This window comes from Asparagus officinalis, chromosome 5, assembly GCF_001876935.1.
Source record: "Asparagus officinalis chromosome 5, Aspof.V1, whole genome shotgun sequence".
In the NCBI taxonomy this organism is placed as follows: domain Eukaryota; kingdom Viridiplantae; phylum Streptophyta; class Magnoliopsida; order Asparagales; family Asparagaceae; genus Asparagus; species Asparagus officinalis.
This window is the reverse complement of record NC_033798.1, coordinates 26,893,620-26,921,481: the sequence shown is the minus strand read 5'-3', so window position 1 is coordinate 26,921,481 and position 27,862 is coordinate 26,893,620. Positions and strand designations below refer to the sequence as shown.

The 27,862-nt window shown below is 35.6% G+C and overlaps 1 protein-coding gene across 2 annotated transcripts in view; it reads right to left on the bottom strand.

Annotated features, from left to right (window-relative positions):
* The window catches only part of LOC109843323 (universal stress protein A-like protein), a 26,508-nt gene continuing 7,621 nt past the window's right edge, over window positions 8,976–27,862 (bottom strand). The window contains exons 3-4 of one of the 2 annotated variants that reach the window (XM_020412258.1): window positions 26,142–26,260; window positions 8,976–9,245 (exon numbers count right to left, since the gene is read on the bottom strand). In XM_020412258.1, coding sequence (XP_020267847.1) covers window positions 9,167–9,245; window positions 26,142–26,260 — 198 coding nt within the window. In that variant the 3' untranslated portion in view covers window positions 8,976–9,166. Of the gene's footprint in view, window positions 9,265–26,141; window positions 26,261–27,862 lie in introns of both variants that reach the window. The other variant, XM_020412259.1, reaches the window with a different exon arrangement.

The following is a 27,862-nucleotide window of genomic DNA, read 5'->3' as shown; positions in this document are numbered from 1 at the left end:
GGAGTAAAAATGATAAAAGATTGTTTAATATGAACAAGCTTTTGTTAGAATATTTGCTTAATGCTTTTCACTCTTCCTTTTCTAACAAATTTGCTAATTTTGATAGTGCTTACGCATTATGAAAATTTATTGAAGCACATGAAGGGGACTTGGAGGCTATTCAACAAGCGTTGAAAAATCCCGCTTTAAGCTCTAAAGAAGCCTCATCTCCATGTACAATACCACTAGGTGATATCCCTAGTGAGGTATGCGAGCTTGATAACGATGATATTATTACTTTTGATGAGCTTGCTCTTGAGTTTGAAAAATTACACAATTGCTATATTGATGTAAAGAGTAAGTATGTAAATATAAAATCCACTCATGAAACACTAGCCACTAAGTTTAATTTTATTGCAAATGAAAATATAATTCTTAAAGAATGCAATTAGTTTGCTTCATGAAAAACATGATGCCATGTTAGAAGTAGATAAGTTGAAATCTATGATGAAAAATCTTGTTTATCCTACTTCTAGTAGCAATGCTTGTATATACAATGATGAATTGAATCAAATGAGAAAACACATATCTACCTTAGATTCAACTTTTAACACATGCATTGATAATCATAAGAAACTTATGGACAAGTGTGCTAAATCTAGTGTTATAACTTATAAATCACCTACACACTATGCACACTTGTATAGTAAAATTTACAAATGCTCTATTTGCGGTCGTAAAGGCCACCTTGCTAAATTTTGCTATGATGCACACAAATCTAAGATTACTAATACTCCATGTGCATCTCATAAGGCTTCTTCTTCATCACATGTACACACACATGCACCCATTGTTCATCATAAGCATGGTAATGCGTATCATTGTGATTTTTGTGGTAGAGTTGGTCACTTAGCTAAGTTTTGTTTTGATTTGTGAAAAGTTTCTAAATCGCAAAATATTTTAAATAGACCAACATTGTTTCAAATGTTTCTCATTTGCAAAATAATCTTAAAAGACCATCTTTATTTGCAAATGTTTCTCGTGCACATCCACATGATCAACATACCAAATGCATCCTCTTCATTGTACTTATTACAATCGAATAGGTCATTTGCATAATTATTTCTATGATCGGACACGTGTACTAAATGCGCCCAAATGAGTTCATAACCTAAGGGTTTTGAGCCTTATTGATAGGGGTCATGTCCCTAAACAAACCGGCACCAAGAAGACTTGGGTGCCAAGAAGACTGTAGCAGCCAACCGTTGCACAGTAAGGGTAAGATCTGTTTTTTGGTTTTTTAGTGGGTTTTTGAGGTTTTTTGAGTTGTTTTCTTCAAGCCTATATATACCCCTTTGTCATAACTATTTTCTACAACAAGAGAATGTTTTAAAGAAGTTTTAAAAGAGTTTTTGGTTTAAGTTTATTTAAGAAGCTTTTAAGCATTTGGAAGTTTGAGTTTGTGAAATCAATTCCACAAGAGCTTGAGGTGATCATCTATTGAAGTTTGAGCTTCCAACTATTCTCCCTCCACCTCTTGATCTATTGAGAAGTTTTCTAAACTCTTATCTAGATTTAAATTTGCTTAGTTATTTGATTATCATTCTTTAAAGCTAATTTTTATATTGAGTTTAGATTTGATTATATTATCTCATTGTTACACACACCCACATTGATCTTATTGTATTTACATTCATAGTATAATTTGGGGTTGTGAGTTTGTGACTAAGAGCTGTGCTTAATTGAGTTCTCACCTTGTTTAGAGAACAATCATTTGATTTGTGAGCTTTAATTGTGAGATCATTTGTAATACACTTGTACATCGAGAGAAGTGTGTGACGAGAGTCTGGGAATCGTCCCAAGAGGAGTGGCATCGGTTGACGAACCTAGGGAGAGGTTGTATCCGAGCATTTGAAGGGAACACGTCTAGTTCAACACTTGAGAGGGTGTAGAGTGTGATTACAAGAGTGTTAGTTAAAGAGTTTTCGGTAAACTAGAAAATCGTATTGTGTGGTGTAAACGTTATTCGGGTGAAGGTAGAAAACTCGGTTGTGATAGTGGAGATCCCCTCGAGGTGAGAAGCGGAGACGTAGGTCGTGGGGACCGAACTCCGTAATCATATCGTTTGTTTGTGATTGCATTGGCGCACTTATTTTTATGTTCATATCTTATATCGCATTTGTTTGTTGCTTGTTGATTATATTGTCCACTATCTAGTTTAGATTGTTTACCCTTGTGTTAATTATATATCCTTGCATATATCTCATAGTATATCTCATTGCTAGGATATTTACCTTTGTTCATATTACTTATTCTTGCTTGTAACATATTGTATATCTCTCTTGCAAGAATAATTTGTTAATTAGTTTTAATTGGCATAAAATCAGATTAGATTAGCATAAGACCCTAATTACCCCCTCTAGGGTCTAACAATTGGTATCAGAGCTTGGTGCTCTTTGATTTAAGGACTAATCGCATTGAGATAAAGATCTAAGTTATCGTTTTTGTGCTAATATAGTGTTGATTGCTTTTTGCATCTTGTATATAATCATTATGGATATATATGATGCATCCAGTCTAGGTTATGCTATTAATGTTGCTCCTCATTTGGATATTTTCCCCTATGCTCAATGGCGTGTTAGATTCAAACTTTTTGTTCAATCCAAACAATTTGATTTATGGGAAATTATTGAGGATGCTTACATCACTCCAAATTTGAAAAAATCCAAATGAAGTGAAAATGATAAAAGATTGTTTAATATGAACAAGCTTTTGTTAGAATATTTTCTTAATGGTTTTCACTCTTCCTTTTCTAACAAATTTGCTAATTTTGATAGTGCTTATGCCTTATGGAAATTTATTGAAGCACATGAAGGGGACTTGGAGGCTATTCAACAAGCGTTGAAAAATCCCACTTTAAGCTCTAAAGAAGCCTCATCTCCATGTACAATACCACTAGGTGATAACCCTAGTGAGGTATGCGAGCTTGATAACGATGATATTATTACTTTTGATGAGCTTGTTCTTGAGTTTGAAAAATTACACAATTGCTATATTAATGTAAAGAGTAAGTATGTAAATATGAAATACACTCATGAAACACTAGCCACTAAGTTTAATTTTATTGCAAATGAAAATATAATTCTTAAAGAATGTAATAAAAATTTGAGAATTGAAAATGCTAGTTTGCTTCATGAAAAACGTGATGCCATGTTAGAAGTAGATAAGTTGAAATCTATGATGAAAAATCTTGTTTATCCTACTTCTAGTAGCAATGCTTGTATACACAATGATGAATTGAATCAAATGAGAAAACACATATCTACCTTAGATTCAACTTTTAACACATGCATTGATAATCATAAGAAACTTATGGACAAGTGTGCTAAATCTAGTGTTATAACTTATAAATCACCTACACACTATGTAAAGTTTACAAATGCTCTATTTGCGGTCGTAAAGGCCACCTTGCTAAATTTTGCTATGATGCACACAAATCTAAGATTGCTAATACTCCATGTGCATCTCATAAGGCTTCTTCTTCATCACATGTACACACACATGCACCCATTGTTCATCATAAGCATGGTAATGCGTATCATTGTGATTTTTGTGGTAGAGTTGGTCACTTAACTAAGTTTTGTTTTGATTTGCGAAAAGTTTCTAAATCGTAAAATATTTCAAGTAGACCAACATTATTTCAAAATGTTTCTCATTTGCAAAATAATCTTAAAAGACCATCTTTATTTGCAAATGTTCCTCGTGCACATCCACATGGTCAACATTACCAAATGCATCCTCTTCATTGCACTTATTGCCATCGAATGGGTCATTTGCATAATTATTGCTATAACCGGACCCGTGCACTAAATGCGCCCAAATGGGTTCATAATCCAAGGGCTTTGAGCTTTATTGATAGGGGTCATGTCCCTAAATAAACCGGCACCAAGAAGACTTGGGTGCCAAAATGATTTTTAAACCAATAATTTTAGTACTTTTTTTTCTTTTTCTTGGTTTCGAAAAATGTATTTTAAACTTTTATGAAAACAATTCCTTTTATTGGTCAAATTCTTTTGTTTTCATTATTATTGGTTTTGATTTGATGAGAGGTTTGTGTTTATATAATCCTCCGTGTTTATTGGATGTTTATTCCCAAATCATATTTATCGGATGCTAGAATGATTATATGGGTTGGAACAAGCTTAAGAGCTTGATATATTGTTGTCTCTCTTGAAATTCTTTTGTCAAAGATTTTGTTTTGAATTGTTGCTTTGAATTCATTATATTTCACTTATATGATGATATTTATGTGTTTGTGCTTATGGATCATCTATTCGGGCCTTATAATGTATTCCATATGTGGTTTGATCAAATCCCACAAAGAAAATTCTCTTGATTGATCAAACATCTTTTTTGGATTTAAACTTTGATTTATGATTTTTTTTGGTTGATTTGTTTTCATTTAAAAAACTTTTTCATGTTTCTCATGTTCTATCTTTTGATTTCATAAATCTATTTTTAAACACTATGTTTTTAAAATTGTTAATGAGACACTATTTTCATTTTGACATATTTATATGTGTTCTCATTGTCTTTTTGTATGTGAGTTGTGTTTAGCATGTTTCTTGCTTGCTCACATATGTATGCCTTAGCATTCATTGCATATATTCATTAAGGCATTTTGATAGGGGGGGCAATCCTTATATCTTTCTATGTGTTATACTCATCCATGCATATTGATAGGGGGAGCTTTCGCTCTCTTCATCCCTTTGTCCCCTTTTTGATGTTGTCAAAGGGGGAGAAATATTGTGAGTATATTCTTTCTTGTTTATATGCATGTGAATTATAATTTATATATTCATTTCCTTTCATGCATATATCCTTTTGTAAATTGTTTGTCATCATCAAAAAGGGGGAGATTGTTGGCCTTCTTATTTTGATGATGTTTAACAAATAATTTACTCCTAATGTTGTTTGCCTAGTATTTGTATTTTCTATTTATTGTAGACAAACAACATTATTAGAGGATGGATGGAATCGAGCATTCACGATCATATCAAATGGAGGTTGGCGGAATTGTGGAGTGAAGCCTATATAATTCAAATTGAAGATCCAAGTTCTTGCTTTATCCGTAAGTGTACCAAGTTGAGCTACATCGAAGATCAATCAAGCTTGGTTATATTTAGTTTAGGTTTTATATTATGTGTGTTAGTACTTTAAGCTCAATCATATATACACTATATTATGTGTGTTAGTACTTTAAGCTCAATCATATATACACACACATATTTAGTTTTTATATATATAGTTATATATATATTTTATATATATAGTTATATATATACACAAGTTTTGGTTTATGGACTTAACAATTATTGTATACATATTGCATTAGGTGTATAAAATTATTTCATAGGGTTTTAAAATATTGTTTATGTCAAAACATCAAATTTCATGTATATCACATTTTTATGTTTTGGACACACTTGTAAAATACATGAGTTTTCACAAATGGGAAACTCAATTTGAGAAATTCTTTTTCTAACATGTTCAATTTTATGTTTATAAATGTTTTCCAAAGTTTTATCAATTTTGGAATTAATTTGTTATGTTTAATTGAATTTACAAAATCAAGTTTTTAATTAGCTAAAGTTCGTGCACATGTTCGTGCATGTTTTTACAAAACTGATGTGTTTTCACAATTGGGAATTGCAATTTAAAAAATTTCTTCGTTTACATGTTTATCATCGTATATATAAACATTTCCCCAAGTTTTACTATTTTTAGAGTTGTTTTGTTATTTTTAATTGAATTTACAAAACCGTATTTTCTGCAGTTTTTTTTTCAGAAACTGTATATCTGTGTTCAAACAGTTATTTCTCTCAACTGGAAAATAATATTTCAGAAATTCTTTCTCTAACAAGTTTATCTACATGTATAGAACCTTTCCTAAAAATTTCATTATTTTTGAAGTTGATTTACTATTTTTAATTGATTTTACAAAGTCATATACGCAAAATTCCAGAATCTGTCAAAAACAGAAACTATCTGTGAACAGTGCGGTCGACCACACTGTAGCACGGTCGACCGCCATTACTGTAGCAGCCAACCGTTGCACAGTAAGGGTAAGTTCTGTTTTTTGGTTTTTTAGTGGGTTTTTTAGGTTTTTTGAGTTGTTTTCTTCAAGCCTATATATACCCCTTTGTCATAACTATTTTCTACAACAAGAGAATGTTTTAAAGAAGTTTTAAAAGAGTTTTTGGTTTAAGTTTGTTTAAGAAGCTTTTAAGCATTTGGAAGTTTGAGTTTGTGAAATCAATTCCACAAGAGCTTGAGGAGATCATCTATTGAAGTTTGAGCTTCCAACTATTCTCCCTCCACCTCTTGATCTATTGAGAAGTTTTCTAAACTCTTATCTAGCTTTAAATTTGCTTGGTTATTTGATTATCATTCTTTAAAGCTAATTTTTATATTGAGTTTAGATTTGATTATATTATCTCATTGTTACACACACCCACATTGATCTTATTGTATTTATATTCATAGTATAATTTGGGGTTGTGGGTTTGTGACTAAGAGTTGTGCATAATTGAGTTCTCACCTTGTTTAGAGAACAATCATTTGATTTGTGAGCTTTAATTGTGAGATCATTTGTAATACACTTGTACACCGAGAGAAATGTGTGGCGAGAGTCGGGAATCGTCCCAAGAGGAGTGGCATCGGTTGAAGAACCTAGGGAGGGGTTGTATCCGAGCATTTGAGGGAGACACGTCTAGTTCAACACTTGAGAGGGTGTAGAGTGAGATTACAAGAGTGTGTTAGTTATAGAGTTTTCGGTAAACTAGAAAACCGTGTTGTGTGGTGTAAACGTTATTCGGGTGAATGTAGAAAACTCGGTTGTGATAGTGGAGATCCCCTCGAGGTGAGGAGCGGAGACGTAGGTCGTGGAGACTGAACTCCGTAATCATATCGTTTGTTTGTGATTGCATTGGCGCACTTATTTTTATGTTCATATCTTATATCGCCTTTGTTTGTTGCTTGTTGATTATATTGTCCACTATCTAGTTTAGATTGTTTACCCTTGTGTTAATTATATATCCTTGCATATATCTCATAGTATATCTCATTGCTAGGATATTTACATTTGTTCATATTACTTATTCTTGCTTGTAACATATTGTATATCTCTCTTGCAAGAATAATTTGTTAATTAGTTTTAATTGGTATAAAATCGGATTAGATTAGCATAAGACCCTAATCACCCCCCTCTAGGGTCTAACAGGAGCTATACTGCTGGAACCCCCGGCCTCGGGTTTGTCAAAAAACCTGGACGAAATCCTATTTTTCCTATCCCGATTGTGGTCAACATGAAGCCCCTCATTGGAGAACCATGTATACTCCATTACCCACTCAAGGTTGAATGAGCATGCGATCTCTTCTCCATCATTCCTATCGGTGAAGGCGAATTTTTTGCTTTTCTTGTCCCACTGACTCAAAATGTGCTCAAAGATGGGAAGATCGACACCAGGTGGGCCAAATTAGACGTAGTGTCTGAATACACTATCTTCGTAGGCCGCAAAATGCCTTGGCCCCATACGCATCACCAAATTCCGCATGAAGTCGTGATAGGCACTGAAGCTGGCGGTGGGCCGCAACGTAATAGTTGGCTTTGCCCCTTTTCTACAAAACAAAAACACAAGACAAGAGCTTTTTTGAGTATAATCAGTAAACATAACAACTATGCTGTAAACTTTACGGATAAACCAACAACCTTAACAACAACCCCATAACCTTAACAACAAAAACCTAACCTTAACAACCAAAGCCTAACATCAACAACCAAACAACAACCTCAACAATAAAAGCATGAACCTTGCATGTTAACAGTAATCTCAACAGCTAACAAACACCCGTAATTTTGGACATTCCCACCAGACTAGGAGCATTATCAATAAAACCATAACCTTAACATAAAACTTGCGGTAAAAATTACCTTTTGGGTGCTGCCACGTGCTTCTCTTTTTCTCCTCTCTGTAGACCAATGAGCGCTCTAGTGGCATCGTTGGACGCGCCGGTGGTGCCAGTGCTGCCCTCTAGACCTTCGCGAGGGCCTACACTTAAATTTTGAGGTGGGCTTCTGGGTTGAGAATGACTGGATGCGATGTCCGCTAGAACATCAGCAATCGCAGCTCCAGCTTCAGATTCAGTCCGCACTGCAGTTGTAGGGGCTCTTTCTGAGATTTCGAACCGCTGGGCGTCATCGCTTTCGCTGTGGTCGGCATTGAGGTTGGCTTTGGGGGTTGAATCGCCGACCATTTTGATCCCTTTGCTTTGATTCGGTTTGCGTTGGAGTCGGTTGATTTAGGGCTAGGGTTTTAAATTGGGTTTCTGGAGTCGGTTTGCTTGCAGAAGAGAGAGATGACAGGGTACGGACGAGGAGGTAACTCATAACTGGGAATTTTAAACGTAAGGGTATTTTGGGCATTTCATGAGGGGTTTAAACAGAGTTACGCCTGGGGATTCGTTTTGAGGTCTAATTAAATCTATTTGTGGGCACATATGTTACATCAGTGTGTGTTGCTATCTTTGTAGTTGACCCACATAAAATGATCAATCAGGTAATTAGACCAATGAGTATTTATATATGTCATAGGATAATTGTGCAGATATCAGATTGCATTCTAATTTAATGATGGGCTAAATTAGAAAACTGCAAGTCTATATAAAGGGGTTATGGTCCCTAATCTTAGGGTTGAGTTCTCATTCTCTTGTCCCCATCTAAAAAGAATTCTCAAGAGAGAACCCTCAAGTTTAGAAGATCCAAAACCCAAGTTTCAGATCCGTGCATATCATCACGAATTAAGGTATAGCTTCCGCTCTCATGTTAATCTCTTTGAATTAATCACGGTAATAAAATCCAACATACACCTGTAATCATCTCAAACAAACAAACATTAGTACAAAATAAAAGTTTGATATTACTCAAACAATAGATATTACAAAGATGTCCTCATAATTTATGCACTTAAAATGCAAATAAGCTTCTGTCATAGTTTACACCCTTTATTGCTATTTGTACATTGTCACGTTCCCCAAGTTACAACCATCGAATTGTACAATATCCAACATATAACATTACATCTCCACAATTTTATTTTCTCAATCACAACATTAAATACTGAAATATTCACTCAGACTTCTTCACAACAAGGACAGGACACTTCGCATTATGAACACAATAATTGCTCACGCTCCCCAAGAAAGCCCTGTTTCATCAAATAAGATCTGATAAATTATGAACAACAATACCCTCCACGGCACATTCATTTAAGTAGGAAATAATTAATGCATCGAATACAGTACTGCTTATTCAATATAGTATTGGTATAAAGGTTTTGTTAACAAGTGCCCTAAGAGTTATTAATTAGTATAATAAAGAAGTCATGAATCAAATTCATGACGTGTTTAATGCTTTCAACATATTACGTACGGACAAAATAGCCTATACTCTTCAGACCTATAACATTTTCTTATCCCAAATAAAAATAATAAAAACCTAGAAAGAAAGTTTTTAATAGATCTCAAAAAACTAATATTTTCTTAAAAATAATTTTTTTTAGAAAATTTAAATTTTCCAAATAAAAAGTTTGAAAAATAACGTACATAAAAGATAACACTTCCTAAAAATTAAAATATTCATTACGGGTCGTGACTTGGATCACCCTAATTTCTCTTTAGAAGATTATTCAGATGAGATAACAACGGAGATTGTCTGTGAAACTTCTATCAATCTCGAACTGAGGGACTTCTATCAATCTCGAACTGAGGGACTGGAGATTCTCATTCATCGATTATGTCTTATACGGCATATTACCCGATGATCCCAAAGAAGCGGTGGCCGTCAAACGGAAAGCCCTTCGATTCTACTATAATGCGGTTTCTCAAACTTTATATTGAAAACCACATGATGGAGTTTTGTTTCGCTACCTTTCGAGAAAAAAAACGCAAGAAGCTCTCAAAGAAGCTCATGACGGAATGTGTGGAGCTTATCAACCCAGAACTAAATTAGGGGAACTCCAAAGGCTTGGCTATTATTGGCCAAAAATATTTGTAGACGCTATTGATCATGCTAAACGATGTCATGAATGTCAGATCCATGGTGACTTCATCTATCAAGCATCAGGGAATCTGCATCCAACATCTCCATCTTGACCATTCGAGATGTGAGAAATAGATATCGTTGGACCCATCTCTCCGCCAACATCCAAAGTATATCGTTTTATCTTGGCAGTAACCGATTACTTCTCCAAGTGGGCAGAAACAATTCCTTTGAAAGAAGTCAAGACTTCAAACGTGATCAAATTCATCAAACATCACGTCATCTATCACTTCGACATACCAAGACAAATAGTCAAGGACAATGGAACTCAATTCGTCAGCCACGGTTTGCAGAGATTCTGTGTAAGTTCAGAATCCAAAGTGTCGTATCAACGGCATATTACCCACCACCTAATGGCCTTGCAGAAGCCTTCAAAAAAATCATTGTGAAGCTTCTTAAAAAGTTCGTTGGGACGAAAAACTTGGCGAATGTCTATGGGCTTATCGCACAACGATGAGAACCCCCAAAAAAGTTATTCCTTTCTCTTTGGTATACATACGGGTGTGAAGCTGTATTACCATTAAAAATTCAGATCGCATCTCTAAGAATTGCTCTTGCAACCGAGATGACTGATGAAGAACAATATCGACTACTCCTTCAAGAACTGGAAGCGTTAGATGATAAGCAACTTCAAGACCAACAACAGATCGAGTTATATCAAGCTCGGATTTCAAAAGCCTACAACAAAAAGGTCAAAGAAAGGATCTTCAAGAAAGGTGATCTTGTCTTAGCAGTCAGACGACTCGTGGTCATGAATATAAGACAAGAAATTTAATCCTAAATGGGAAGAACCCTTAGTGGTAGAGTCAGTTTACTCGAACGAAGCTTACCGTCTCATTAATCAGAAAGGCGATAGGCTCATGAGACCCTTTTTTCCTCCCTACTAAGTCTGAAAAGAAAAATTAAACTCGCTCAAGACTGGGGGTTGGTTACTTTGAATTCATTGAATTATGAGTAACAAATCTTTTGAGTTGTCATGTTCAAAAAAACACCTCTACCAACTACAAAATTCACAAAATATCGTCGAGTTAACATTACATTTCTGACGATTAACACCCCCACAGAGTTCGAATTCAGCTTGTCTCATTCTTAATACAGCAAGCCTTTTGAACTAAATCAACTTATTAAACTTCCCTAGCGAAATGATGAATGTATAAAGTTGCTTAAATCGCAACACCACATTGTCACGTTAACAAAACACACTTGACAATCAAATTACCGACTCTCTTCAATAGAGCAATAAGTCCTCAAACCTGATACGTTAACATTACACCTCTATCAGTTTGATTCAACCAATATGTTAACATTACACCTCTGTTAGTCCCTCCTTTTTGACATGTTAATATTACACCTCTGTCAAAACTCTCCAGTACTGTCGGTTAACTTCCTACCTCCGAACAGTACTAATCTTTCAAACCTAATACGTTAACATTACACCTCTATCAGTTTGATTCAACCGATTGGTTAACATTACACCTCTGTCGGTCATCTCTTTTGGCACGTTAATATTACCATTCTACCAAATATCTTTTCATTGTCATGTTAACAATACACCTCTAACAATCAACTTATCGACTCTCTTCAATAGAGCGATAAGTCCTCAAAAATCTCATCATGTTAACATTACATCTTTGACGATAAAATCAACTTATCGACTCTCTTCAATAGAGCGATAAGTCCTTAAAAAATCTCATCATATTAACATTACACCACTAATGATAAAATCAACTTATCGACTATCTCCAATAGAGAGATAAGTCCTCAAAAATCTCATCATGTTAACATTATACCTCTTATGATAAAATCAATTTATCAATCCTCCCCAATAGGATGATAGGTCTACAAATTACTGTTATATTAACATTACACCTCTAACGGTCAAACCTCGGTGAACCTGTTAATTCTTTTTCAACAGAATAGCAAGTGTTCATAAAAAAACTCAGTGGATTAAAATTTTCTGGAATTATCCTAGTGATACTAAAGAAAATTTCTGAATCTTACTTTAAGAGAAGTTCTGCTAAGTTAATATTACACCTCTGGCATCCTCAATCATTTTCATTGTTTTAAGTTAAAGCATAACACAGAAAAGAAACAATGGAAAACCAAAATATTATCACTTTTTATTCAAAATACAAAGAAGTGATATAAAATTGTTGTTTTGTTCTTGTCAAAAGAACGATACATGGTTAAGTTTGCGGGCCCATCGGCTTGATAGATGTGAGCCGGGACTCAACGTCTGAGATCTTTTCATGAGTAGCTCGTACCGTCGCCGTAGCTCATCTTCACTTGGCACCGCAGAAGCCACCTCCTTGAGTTCATCAAGGGCTTGCACCTCCTTACAGTGTTGTGCAAACACTTCTGCACCTCGGAGAGTAAGTCCCTTCACACAGCTTCTTCTCGGGCAAATTGGACTTCTCTCTGGGACAAAGCCTCTTGCATTTGAGCGATGGCCTCTCTCATCTGATCAATAAAGTCATGAGAAGCCCGCATTGCAGAAGCAACCAACTCTGACTAAACTTGATCATGTTGCTCCTGCAGAGAGGCGATGTCTGCTTCTTTTTCAGCTAGACTCTTCTGAATGGTTTCTTGCTTATGAGTTATTTTAGCTTGTAGCTTAACGAAAGCTTGTTCAGTTTCAGGTTCAAGATCCACACGTCCAAGGTCTTCCAGAGCTTTCAGATCCGCCTCTAAGCGAGAGATACTCTTTGTACAACGCTCGATGCATTAGGTGTCACCCAAACACCTGATGTTGTTCAGGTAGTTCATCAAAAAAGGTCTAAAAGCTTCAAAAGTGTTGTGACCAGTGCTAACGATGTTGATGTTCTGCTTCATCGCACCTTCCAGCTGTTCAATGAACCCGTTTAGCAAATCAGAAATGACCACCAGGCTCAATGAAGCAGTAGGAGATGGCCCTAAGACCCCCGGCGTCACAGGACTTGGTGATCTCGCTTGAGCTGAGCTTGAAGCACCTACATCCTGCACAGTTTTCAGAGAAATTACAAGTGGAGGTGGCCTCACTGGCGGAGGAGGAGTTGTTGCTCCGATTTCTGTAGCTGTCGGTGCCGAGGATCCTGCATATGAAAATCATTAGAACATGGAAGAAAAATTCATTAAATTTCAGATTGAGCAACGCTTACTTGCAGGAGAAATAATGGTATAAGAGGACGATTTGTCGGATGTGACCGCTGGTGGTTCATTAATACCAACGTCATCATCCAAGGAAGAAAAAGTCCCCTATGAGGTCCTCTCATCATCCTGTGCCGCAGAAGATTGAGGCGACGGTATGACAATAATTGATTTAGGAGCTAACCCCGTTGTCGGACTCGGCCTTATACCTCCCATCGTCGGCATCAGTGCAGAAGACGAAGGAGATTGACTTCCTTCAAGCTCGTCCAGCCCAGTTACCTTAGGCTCGCCTGCAAAGGGGCCTAACTTCTTTAGCTTGAGCAGATCCAGGCACGACTTCTTCCTGTATCGCCTCTGTGGTTGGGAGAATGGAGCCTGAAGCCTAGCCCGGAGCTATTGTATCAAGAGATTCCATCCCCACCCTCTTCTTCTGGCGGATGATAAGAAGAAGCTGCGCGTTTTAAAGCTGGGCCGGTAGAACAGAGTCTTCTTTGATGGAAAATCCCCGCAACAAACTCCTCCTCCTCCTTTTCTTTAATATGCACCATAGGGGCGGACTTGAAAGCGTCCTGCATCAATTTAGCTCTTTGTTGGGCCTGTTAAGCTTTGAAAGTCAGGGACGCAACTAACTTTCTGCGAACCCGCCTGTCCAAACGGCGCACTTCATCCTCAGTAAGAGCTCGCTTCCCTGCTACCCTCTCCTCTCGGGTTTCGGTCGTTCTGGCTCCTTCTTCTTAAGCTTCCTCTTTGGCTTCTGCCCCTTCATCCCAAACCGACGCTTGTTCGCAAAATAAATACTCATCAACTCATTTTAGAGGAGTCATCTTAGAGCCTCTTTTAGATTCATACATCTTTCTGATTTCTTTCAGACAAGATGTGTACATTTTATACTCAGGGATTTGAGAGGCGGCGTGGCACTAATTGCAGAAGCCTAAGGCAGTGCAAGAGTTAGGCGCCTTATAGGGGCAATCTGAATACAGTTCCGGTACAACCAACTACTGAATAGTACCAAGCCCTTGCTCCTTCATATAAATTGCCAATGAGTGCGAGTCGTGGATAGGGATTTCCAATGTATAGCTGGTTGTATTCAAATTATCGGGTAAATCGATAAGGCTAACAAGGCTCGATGAAGTACTTCCTGCCCTGCCGAAAGATAAGGTAGCTCGGTCGAATGTTGAGAAGCCAGCGGAAGACGTCCTCATTCAGATTCGTAAAGCCATTAGGGCCCCTTGCATCCTGATATGTCTCGCCGTACTCGCCACCCTCAAAGTCGGGAAGGCAATGAAAAACATAGTAGTTGAGGTCTCTTGATAAGATTTGCCGAACCAAAACCATGTACCAGCCCTCCCACTTAGCCGCCTCAAGCCGCCGAACAAAAGGAACAAACGCTCCGCCACATGGAGAGGATGTCGTCATCAGCGAGGGGCAGTGTAAAACAAACCATGACACCAAATAGGTGTATGGCATCGGTACGCGTGGGTTGGGAGTTTTTAGGATCTTCTTCCCGTCAGGGCCTATCTCCTTGACCTAAACGAAGTCCGAGACCAACTCCTGTAGACCGCTCTGTAGGAAGCACACCATCATAGAGAGGAGATTTCTCGGTCTCCCATGAGCTAGGAGAACCACAGGATATACCACTTCAGCTACGATGGATTCGATTGGCTTCGTAGGCACCACGTATTGTTTCAGCCATAATATTACAAAGCCAGCAAATAAGGCCATGTCAGGATATACCTCCTTCAACCTGCTTGACACCAGCTCCTCGCAGCTCCGTCAATTGCACACAGATGTGAAAGTGGCACATCACTTTCCAAAAAGTCTCATAAATCTCGGGACTCGCCGCTCTCAAAATTATAAGTTCTTCTGTCTCTGGGACGAACTTTTCGTATGACAGTTCCCCGAATGGCAGGCCTGAGACCTCGAACATCTCATGTAGAGCTAAGCCCAGCTCCCCAACGAGTGTGAATAATGTGTAAGTCTCCAGATTGTATCGCTCCAGCATAGCGAAGATATTGTAGTGGTTCTGCACGATTCTGTAGCGAGTAGCTAACACAAGATCCCCGAGACCAGAATGAGCAAGTGGCTCTTTCAATTCTTCCAAAACAAAATTTATCATTCGAGCTCACCATCCCCCATCTACAGAGTGTACCCACCCAGGGGATCTAAAGTCCTGAGCAGGAAATTCACCCTTTGCAGCGATGAACTTCCTAACGAATACGTTTGCCGGGTTAGCCCCCTCGCTGACTGGATACTCCCTCTAAACCAAGCCAGGTTTCAGAGCCGTCAGCTGTCGGCCATAGCCTATCGAACGAACGCCTTGATATGTGAGCGCTCCAATGGATATGCCATCTTGTTCCTTGACCAGATCCCAATCCATATGTATTGGGATTGAGGCGCTCTAGAAATACGACAGCGGATGCATCCGCTCCATATTGGGTAGAAAAGAGGCGACGGTCGTCAACCTCTCGCAACATCTTGTAGTTCCCGTCATACATAATGTCAACATTAATCTCAACGGGGTCACCAAACAGGAATGCTGGCTTCTTCAACTTTTTTGCGGTCTACCGTCTCAAGTTTAACATCCGTGACGATAGCCCTAATAGTCGGAGGATCCGCTCGATTGATTATTTCCATTAGCTCATTGTTTTGGCTTTGGAAAATTCGGGAGTTCTTGGCGAAAACTCAAGGTCACGTTGCTATCCTTACCCCCCTTCATGGCCAAAATGATGGTGGAAAGTGAGAGGCTCACTGGAATAGCGCACTACAAACAAAAAGATAATAGTTAGTATCTAAAAAACAGATTAACTAAAAAGGTCTAAAAAGACTTAGTCAAAAAATGCATGAAGGGTCACCCTCGCGTTTCAAGTCAAAACGCATGGGTCAGCCCTGCGTTTCAAAATCAAAACAGGAGGGTTGTGTTTCAAAATCAAAAATGCGATGGTCAGCCACTCGTTTTAATCTCAAAACGCGAAGGTCGCCCCCACGTTTCAAAATCAAAACGCGAGGGTCCACCCCCGCGTTTCAATCTCAAAACATGAGCTTCACTCGTCATTTCGAACGTGAAATTCGCGTTGTTGAAAAAACTTGTTGAAACAAATTTTAATAGTCCAAAACTTACCACTTATCAAAGTTTGGGGTGACGGTACGACCACCTGAGCAGTAACACCGCCGGCGGCCTCAACCGACGGTGCACTCGAAGTCGTTGCATTGACTTTCTTGGACTTAGAAGCGAGCTTCTTAGGTGCCATTGAGTTTTGTTGATGACGAACGGAAGTTCTTCAGAGGATTTAGACGAGATCTCTTGTTAAAGAAATTAAAACGAAGTAAATAAGAGTCGGTTGGCTCTTGATTTGACCCTAGGGTCTATTTATAGGACAGCCACGCTGTCAAATCAGCACGAGATTCTAGGCAAGAATCCCGCCCAAAACGCGATCTTCACGTTTACAAAGTCGGTTCGACTTCGATTAAAACGCGAGGGTCACCCCCGCGTTTCAAATCAAAACAATAAAACGCTGGGTTTATCCCCCGCGTTTCAATACAAAACACGAGGCTTACCTCCGCGTTTCAAAGCAACAAAACACGAGGGTCCACCCCTAGGTTTCAAAAACAGGAATACAACGCTCACCCTCGTACGGGTCTTGCGTGACAAATTCCTTCAACCAAGTTAATGATGCCTTTGAACAGATGTAGTGAACAACTCCTTTATGATTAGGAATCAACAATACCAAGATAAAAAAAATAAAGATCCAAAGGTTTTTGAAAATTTGTTCCAGTCAACTGCGAACTTTCAAAAACTTTGGAGGGGTTCTGTAGGCTGTCTAAAAATTACTGCAGATATCTGGTCCCCATACAACACTAATGATGAAAGTTACGATCTGATGACTTTCACATCAACAGACGAAAGTTACAATCTGACGATTTTCACAACAACCAATGAAGGTTACTATTCGACGACCTTCACGACAACACACGAGAGTTGTAAATGGACGACTCTCATATTCCAAAGAGTCAATTGCAAGGATTACAAGATAACGATCTTGGCAAGGCTTGAAAAAGAGATTACAAATTGACGATGTCTTCAAACTAAAATACGAGGGTCATCCCCGCATTTTTATTCCAAAACGCGAGGCTCACCTCGGCATTTCAAGCTTCAAACGCGAAGCTCGCCTCCGCGTTTCATATACTGAACGCGAAGATCGTTTTTAAATGCGAACCTCACGTTTGACCACTTCGAACATGTTTCAAACGGTTCCAAAACCGTTTTGCACGTAATAAGGGCATTAAACCCCCATTATAGAGCGATTTAAGGAGTTAGTTACACCCCTTAGACCCTATAAATAGCTGTGTTTACAGCTGAAGAAGGATCGAAAGTTTTAAGAGCCCTAAGAGCCTTGTGAGCTTTTGTTGTAACTTTGGCATTGGATTTTAAACCGTTTTCGGTTGAAGAACTTAGAGATCGACCAGAGGCTTATTTTTGTAAAAAAGATTGACTTCCTTACTGGAATTAACTCTTTTACAGAGTTCTCAAACTCATTAAGAGTTCTAAACTTGCCCTGCAAGTTCTTCCTGATGTCAAGTCAAGAGGAATAGACAACGTTCTACGAAGTAAAGTGCTCGAATCATCAACGGGATACAAGATTCAAACTCGCATAGCCACGAAGAAGAACCCAATTTTAACAAAGGGAAGGATCTCCGTTGATTCCTTCTCTTTTGTAAATCGGGAAACTGATAAGAAAAGATTGTAATTTCTTCTTCTAAGTTGGTTAGAGAAAGATTACTTTGAGAGATTGTATTTACTTTTTTCTTAAGTTAGTTAGGAAGATTAATAAAAATTTATTTATTCTCATTTCTTCTTAAATTTTTCCCGCGAACACGGTGTATGCAAATTTGGGTTAGGGCTATCATTAATCGTTTAATTCGTGTTTTTGAAATGGCTAATATACCCGTTCTTCAAGATATGTGTTACCCACTTAGAAATATAATCCCATCTTGCATTAAGCTTCCCGAGGTCAATGGAACTAATTTTGAGTGTAGACCGCATTACATAAACATGCCTTCAAAATTTTAAATAAATAAAACAGAAGACGCTTACATTTTTACCTGCGAGTTTAACAAAATTTGTCTTGTGATTAAGATTAGAGGACTATCTGAGGATACGATTAAGCTTAGAGTTATTCCATTTGCTCTTAAGGACAAAGATAAGAAATGAGTGTATAGCTTACCTATAAATTCTATCTCAACTTGGGATGAATTTATCACCGTTTTTCTAAAAAAAAATTCCCTACCCACAAAACGGTTAAGCTTAGAAATGGCATTCAAAACTTTAAGATAGTATCGGGATAGCCATTCTAAAAGTATTCTGACAGATTTAATGATCTTCTTATCCAATGTCTGCACCACACTCTTAAGAAATGACGATTATGCCAAATCATCTATGAAGAATTGAATTATTCTTCAAAAACTTCTTTAGAATCAATGTGTCAAGGGGATTTCATGAAAAAAAAATACCGATGAAGCTTGAAAATTTTTAGAGAGTTTATCCGAAAAACCATGTAGTGAGAACATTATGATGACAGAGTTTCATCAGTTCCCTAACCAAAATCTAGTGGTCTTTCCTTAGAGTCAAACATTGTCTCTAAAACAAAGATGACTACAATCCTGCGCGGGTTAGAAACCATAGAAATTAAGGAACGAGCTCCAACCCAAATCAATCAAGTTTCTACCTCAACTTGTCACAACTATCTTTCCCCAACTCATGTTTCAAGAAACCATAGAAATTAAGGAACGAGCTCCAGCCCAAATCAATCAAGTTTCTACCTCAACTTGTCACAACTATCTTTCCCCAACTCATGTTTCAAAAAAATATCCTCTTAGAAAACAATCAACCACTAGGTCGGGTAAACGCTGCATTCCAGCGTCCCGTCAATGACCCATTTTCTCCAATCAATAATTCAGGTTCGAGAAATCACCCAAATTTTACATAAAATCAGGGAAGCTACTCCAGACATCAAAACTTCACTCTCACTTCAACCTAGCAATTTTCTAAGGGTAACACAGTTCTTTTTAGTTCACAAAATAATTTTTAACAACAAAATCTGCCATATCCAAATCAGTCTCCCCACCATAATAATAAACGTCTTAATGTTTAAGAAAAGGATTTGAAGACCATGATTAAAGCTTCTACATAGACCACTGACTGATTAACTCAAACATCCAACACTTTGAATTCATTCATGCAATCAACCTGACAAATTCTCAATTTCAACACCCAAACCATAGCTAGGTTAGAAACCCAACCTGATCAACTAGCTAGTACTATGAGTGAGAAAAAAACATTTCCGAGTCAACCCGAAGCCAACTCTAAGGACACAGAATCAAGTTCAACCTACTAAGCTCAAGTGAACACAATCCATTCACTACGGTCAGGAAAGCAGGTCGATAATCAAGTTAGCACGCATCCAAGATTCTCTCTCCTTTTGATAACTCTATTCAGCAATCACCCCGTTCTAATGACCAAGAGTCTAAACCCGAAACCTGAGCCTAATTTTGATAGGTATAAACTAATTGCTCCCTTTCCAGACAAACTCAGACCGAGGAAATACTCCCCTCAGGAGGAGAATATCGTAAAAACATTCAAGCAGGTTAAAGTCAACATTTTCTCCTATATATAATTGAACAAATCCTTTCTTATGCAATATTTTTAAAAAATTTGTGCACCTAAAAGAGAAGAATAAATATTTCAAAGAAAGTCTTTCTTGCTGCCAATATCAGTGATATACTCTCAAAGGTCATACCTTTAAAACATAAGGATCCAGGTTGTCCTACCATCTCATCTGTTATTGAAAATAGCTTCATTGATAAGGCACTTTTACACTTAGGGACCAGTGTCAATTTGCTTCCTTATTCACTCTACCAGCAACTAGGTGTAGGAGAACTCAAACCAACCAGACACACTTTACAATTAGCAGATAGATATGTTAAAATCCCCATGGGTGAGATAGAGAATGTTCTGATTAAGGTTGAGGATTTTATTTTCCCAGTGGATTTTGTAGCTTTGAAAACACAGCCCCTTTCTAATTCCAAGGACAGATATCTGTCATCTTAGGAAGACCGTTCTTAACCACTTCTAATACTCTCATTAACTGTAGAACTGATCAAATGAAGCTGTCATCTGAGAATTTAAGTGCTAATCTCTATATTTTTAATCCAGGAAATCAACCTCTAAAAATAAATTACATTCAAGAAAGTTCAATTGAAGAGTTAGAAGAATAAAATGAGTTAGACCAGAGCTTTGAGAAAATCTTTGGTGAGGAGCTAAAGATTCTAGATGGGTTAGATCAGGTCTTTCAGAATAAATGAGCCGTGTTAGATATATGTTTACTTAATCTTAATTTTGAAAAACTGTTTGAGGATGAACTTAGGATCATATAAAATAAACAACTAAATTTTCATACCACAACCCTGAATCCTAGGTTTGAGGAAATTTTTAAAGAATCGGTGATGATCATACAAACTTTCATCAATAAGGAATCTAAATTCAAATCTGAAACATTCAAAATGCATAACACCATAAATACCTACCTTCAATTGCTGCAAATTTTATTAAAACTTTCGGAATACATAGAATTTAAGCACCTTTTTGAGTTCATCATCTTAGACTTCTTTAAAATTCGGGGTAAAATTTTCAACAATAAGATAAATATGATGTAGAATACAAGCTTTTCATGTTCAACCTGTTATTCTACATTTTCACTTTTTGCCTCATAATAATAAAAATAATAAAAAGAATTTATTCTTCTCTTATTTGAGAGTTCCCTGATCTTTTGAAAAAAGAGAGAAAAACACAAAATGAGAAGAAAAAAAAGATGTGAAGAAAAGAAAAAAAGAGATGAAAAAAACAATTAAAAAAAGAAGAGATTTTGACTCTACCCTCTTCATACCAAAGGTATTTGCAGATTTTTATCATTTCATCATTGTTCTAGATCGATTGAATAAATGTAAGGGCTTCATCTCTTATCTGCTTTACTTTGTGCATTATAGAGTTTACATTGAGGACAATATAAAATTTAATAAATGTAAGTGCTTAATCTCTTATCTTCTTTACTTTGTGCATTATAGAGTTTACATTGAGGGCAATATAAAATTTAGGTGTATGGGTGGAGACTAGTCATTTTTTTTCTCTATACCTTAATTTTTCTTCCTTTTTGCCATGTCATTTTTATCTTCCTTTAAAAAACATAAAAATATTATAACTTGCTAAACTAATAGAGTTAATTAATAATTAATTTATTTGATAAATTTTAAATTTTCTAATTCTTAGTTTTATACTCAAGTTTACCTTTTATGATAACTCTAAGTAAAATTCTTAAGAACTAATTTTAAAAATAGTATACTTTACTAAAGTCTTGACTTAGACTTTTAATTAAAGGAATAAAATTTTTGCATGCTTAGCTTAGAGAAGAAAATAATTTTTCAATGTCTTGATCTCAATTTATTAAAGATATATATATACACACAAATATATATATTAAAAAAAACTAACTTTGCGAAAGAAGAATGCGAAAAATCCGCACCAATAAAAACTCTCTTAAAACTCAAGGTGGTTCTATCTTATAAGCCTAAATTGACCGAGTAATTAAACTCAATGAGTATTTCCATGCTTAATGACCTAAGCCAAATTGGACTGAGATTCATTAGCCCAAAACTCGTTAAATGGTCACTTATAAAGCCTGATGAAGTTGAACAACAAACACCAAGGGATAAATAGTGAAAAAAAAAGATACACTAATAATGTCTTTATATATATATAGTTATATTTATATATATGTTCTTGAAAAATAATTTTAATTAAGAGATTTAAAAATTGTTTAAAACAAAGAGTTAGCATGTTTTTTTTTCGAAACTTTTAAATTAAATTTCTAAGTTAGACTTGATTTTGTATAACTATAATGAAAAGATTTATCTAGGAGATTTGCCTATACATAAAAATATTTTCTTAAGAAAAAACTAGCTTCAATTAGAATGTTTAAATATATCAAGTAAATTAATTATTCACTAACTTCTTTAAATTGGCAAGTTAATCGAATTTTATGGCTATATTCACTACAAGCCCTCACGAAACTACAACTCGTCCTCTAGGGTCACCTAAGAGTTTAAAGGTTATTATATACACTAAATACAAACACGATTCCTACGGAAGTGAGTTAAAAAATTCTTTTTTTTTAATTTCTCTCTTTACTAGAGGACTAGCAAAAGTTTAGGTATAGAGGTATTTGATAATCACATTATTATTATATTTTTATACCCTCATTATCTATTTTGTTTAAATAAAAATACAATAATAATCATGTTTTATCTTAATTTGTAGATTAATAAATAAAAACTAAAAAAACTCAAATTTCCTCATTTTTTTAACCTTTTATTAAAGCACAGGATCAAGTCAAACACTCTATACAGTCCGAAGAAACAAGGATAGAATATGAAATGAAAACAAGTGAAAATCATGTTCAAGATACTAGCCACAAAAAAATGACAATATCTCTCAATCCGGAAGGTAAAATTTAACATATAATATATGAAAATCGCATATCTCAACGAGACGGAGCTAGCTGCATTTCTAAAATTTTCTAATTCCAATTGGTCGGCTAACCGATTGGTTAACCAATTGGCCAACCAATTTATCTGTAACAAACTCGTTTTATGACTAAGATTTGATCCTTGTTGCCCAAACAAAATCAAATAGTTCTTATTCATTGCTTTAGGCCATAAATAGGGGTAGAGGGTGAGGGAGTTTAAGTTTAAAAAAAAACTTATGTAGAAACTCCATTTAGAGTATTGGGTTATTCTTAATTAAGAAGACCTTCCAAAATTATAATATCTTGTTATAATTAATAAAATAATTTTTTCACCACCTCATCCTTTTCTTTTCTTCTCTTTGTTTGACGATGGAAAAGTTTTGATGAAGATAAAGATCAACATGAAGATTTAACTTCATCAAGAGGTTAGAACCCTCTTAGAATGTAAATTTTCTCTTTATCTTTTTATTTTTTTTGTAATATTTTTTTCTTACTTTAGATATTCAATGGGTTAGAACCCTTTTGAATTTGATTTATTTCCATGCCTTGCAGAATAGATTTACTTTCATGTCTTTATTTTCATACAATTATTTTGTAGTATAGATTTACTTGTTAGCATAGTTTAGATTTTATTTTATTTTGCACTATTCACCAAGAGGCTAAAACCAATTGGGAATTAGTTTTTATTTTTGTTCATTCTTTTCCTTTCATTCTCACTTAGAGGCTAGAACCCTTTTTGGAGTAAGTTTTTATTTTCATTCTCTCCCTTTTGTTTGTTTGTTTTTATTTTCTAAGATGTGAGACTAATTCTTGTAGGAATTTTAGAATTGCATAAAACTAGTATAATTTCTTTTATGAATTGGGAATTACTTTCTTGCGCTTAAAATGATCATGTTTAAAAAAAATTAACTAGAAAACTAATTGGTAGGAGAAATTGTAAAATTATTATCTAGTTGTTCTTTTCACTAATGTTAATTTTGCTTAGATGATAATTTGATATGTTATACTTTCCTTAAGTGGTTTGATAGTCTATGCTTAATAAATCTAAAGTAAAATACGATAAAAAAGAATAATCCATAATTTTTATAATTAAAATTGGCTAGTGGATTCAATTACAAATTCCTCATATCTCTAATTGATTCCTCAATATTTTACTTTCTTGATTTTCCTCTTTATTCTTGATTTTTCTCTTATTTGTTTCTTGGTTTTATTTTTCTTTATTTTCTTCATCTTTCTTTCTTCACTCTCAATCTAATTTTATTTTTATTTACATATTGTCACATCCACACTCTTTATCTTTCCACAATCACACATTTATCACTCCTAATTATCACACACACAACTTAAGATTCACTTTTAATTAATTCCTACAACACATTCCTCGTGGGAGTTGACAGTTTTCTGTACTATATGTAATCTCGATATATTCACAAACACCACATCACATATCTTAGAAAAAGATTTTATAAAAATATTTAAAACTTAATTTTTGCTAAGCAACTACACATTTTAGTAATAAATTATATGCTAAAAGTGTGGGCAGGTTTATCCATTCATAATATGCTCAAAGCATTAACATACATTATGTTCATGGCTGACTTGTGAAATCAAGACTAATGACAGTAACATGAGCCCTTGTTAACAAACCCTTTGCAATAATTAATTTAGCAAATTACTAAACCCTACAAAGTTAATATTGTTAGGATTATATCTTTGATTCTTTATATAACTTCATGAGAGTTAGATAGGATTAGATATCTATTATAATTAGAAGATTGAGTCCCATCCTAATAAGGAGTTTATGTCCTATTCTCCTTAGGAAATTAGGCTAAAGATTGAATTTTGATTTCCCTATATATAATCCTGGAAGGAAAAACCAATGAGAGAAGAAAGACTATACTCTTATAATCTAGAGTTAGCAGAAGGCGTAGCCTAATTTAAGAATGTTGTGCGAAAAGCGATGTCACCTAATCTTTACTTGTGCAAAAGATTACAAGTTGCAAGAATCTCGTAGTATTTATCTATGCAAAAAATTACAATATTAGGAGAGAATTTCGAAATCTTGAGAGACGAGAGTTAAGTTGTTCTTTTAATAGTTCTTCCTAATACATAAAATTTCTCGTATTATCGCCCTGTGAATACAAATCAAAGTTGGTCGACCAAACCCCGTAAACATTGGTGTTCTTTCTTCATGATTGTGAGCATTTTCATCTTGCGGATTGTTGATTAGATTTCAAGTTGCACATGTCATAGTAGTCAGGGACTTCTCAAGAATCTTCTCAAGAATATCAAATAAATAATGGAACTTCTCAAGATGCATCGTGAAACTTCTCAAGAATCTCAAATAAATAATCAAACAAGCAATGATGCATGGTGAAACTTCTCATGAATCTCAAATAAATAATGAACCAAAGCCAACATATAAGATGTACTAGTTTGCATGACTCATCTCAAGGCTATAACCTTTTACGTTGAATGGCCTTGTTTCCTTGACCTTAAGAAAAGCAACACTAACACCCATATCAACCCCGCAGCTCTCATCTTTTTACATTTTTTTCATGCAAAATAAAAATGAAGGAAGAAATTATCAAATGCTCCCCAGCTTCATAACATTAAATGCGCACCCAAAAAATACCAACACTAGGATCATTAGACTTTGAAATTTGTACACGATCATATAGTTAACATCTTTTTGGTGCACATTTAACATCATGGATTGGATCCACCAGATACTTCCTAAAAAAAACAGGAAGCTAGACTTGCTAACATTAACTCAAAATTTTGAGAAAAGCCATCCACATAAAGTCCTTTGGTTTAGACCAATTGTAGGTAAGAACCTATCATTAGGAAACACACAAGTGAGGTCTGGCTCGTTTTATTGTAGCACGGTCCAGTCTAGGTCTTAATAGGGCACTAAACAACAGATTTTTTATTTGATTGGGCTCTGCTTTCTCTATTGGTTTAAGTTCGGATCACTTTACGCCCATAATCAGGCAAGCCAGATAAAATGCAGATTTATTACCATCTTGTCTTGCGAAATTAAGGCGGTAATCTCTCGGTTCACTGTGCAAAATTTGTTGCACCATTCTCCCATTTCAGTGTGTAAAAGTTTTCTGGCAAATTAAAGGGGGTACGCAAATTCTTGGCCATATGATATGAAGACACCACGGAATATTAACTACTAGGTTCTTGTACATCAGTGTAGCTTAATTTCTAGCATTGCCAGGTTTACACAATGTTATCAATTAAGGATGCGATAGACACAGAAAAAGGAGATAAAACAATATAACTGACATAATTACCTTTTCAGGACCCCCCGGCCATGGCTACCCAATATTAGAAGATTGATATTAAACTTTTCCACTGCATCACATATTGCTTCTTTTGGATCCCCAACCTCTGCAACTGTTTCAGCAACTATCTGTAGCATAGTAGAACTATATCATGTACCATAGGTCCTTGTAGCCATTGCTTTCAGAATGCAGAGACATGTTTATATGGTAGCACATGCAAATTTTCATGAGGATCTATGCTGAAGCCTTGAAGATATTGGCAATGTACAGGATCAAGTAAATATAACATAAATTGGATAGGATACTCATCTTTTACCTGGAAAAATAATCGCAATGTAATAAATGAACTCCTGAAAAAATTTATGTGTGGTTACCTCTTTAAAGAACCAACTTTTTCAGAGTCACAATTCAAAAGAATACTGTGATTTGAAGAAGCTAAATTTTCTATCTTCTCTCAACTGCAGTGGTTAAAAGCTCATTCATGTGACTACTTGTTTTTATTTCGCAGATAGATTTTACGCAATATGATTTCTAAGAGAGCATTCAAATTTTCTTGTAAATCATCATGGGTTAGGTATAGTCGCCATAGGCAAAGTTGATGACTAATATAGCAATGCAATGGGGAAGCCTAAGAAAAGCTGCCTAATGCCATTTGACACGAAGCTATTTCATCTCTTTTTGGGAATTGCGTATCAGTTCTTGGTCTAAATACAAGGAAAGCTGGAAACTTATAGTTTAACCTGATCTGCATTACTTTCTTGCTAATAGCTTTTTACATTGCACAAACACTTGACAATTTTTGCATCAAATCTGAACTAATGCACTATCATGGTTGATCAACACCAACACAGAGCATGTCTTCACTCTGTAAAATGACTTTTTTCATCTTAGTACGTACTATGAAGGAACAGGAAAATGCAACTGAAATTCACAGTCATCACTCTGTAAAATGACTTTTTTCATCTTAGTACGTACTATGAAGGAACAGGAAAATGCAACTGAAATTCACAGTCATAGATCTCAATTCGGTCAAAAATTACATTCTGCCATGAACTGGCTGCTAGAGTTCTGCCAACTTATAGAGATCTTTAGAAATCCATGATTAAAGGGACCAGGCTAACGTCTACTCAACAATGTCTTCTCAGTTTATCCTCATAACTATGCTGAGGTGCTTTCAAGTTATCTTAGGTTTAGAAAAAAACATGCCTACCCACTAAGGATAAATTTATGACAGTCATCCAGAGTCTGGCAAGAACACCTCTTGACTCACTAATCTAGGATTTATTCTCCGTTAACTCTCAACCTGAAACAATCTTTCAACAAGTTGCTTTGTTGACTTCACCAACCATGTTTGCAAAAATTTCTAATTAGAGCTCAGTATATTGTATTGCATGATAAAAGAGTATCAAGGTCAAGAAGGAACCTACGGAACGCCCTCATAGCTTGATATTTGTGTGACAAAAACTCAACGTCTTAGACCCCCTTTAGAAAATTTTAATCATTATTTGAGCTATGTGCAAAATGGACAACTATTAAGCTTATTGAAAAATCAATATGTTAAACTAGTTTGATTCACACACAGACACACACAAACACACATATCATTACATGTACGTATATATATACATATATATGTGATATATTTATATATATAATGTTAATATATATACACATATATATATATATATGTGTGTGTGTGTGTATACGTATACATATATTTTTAATATATA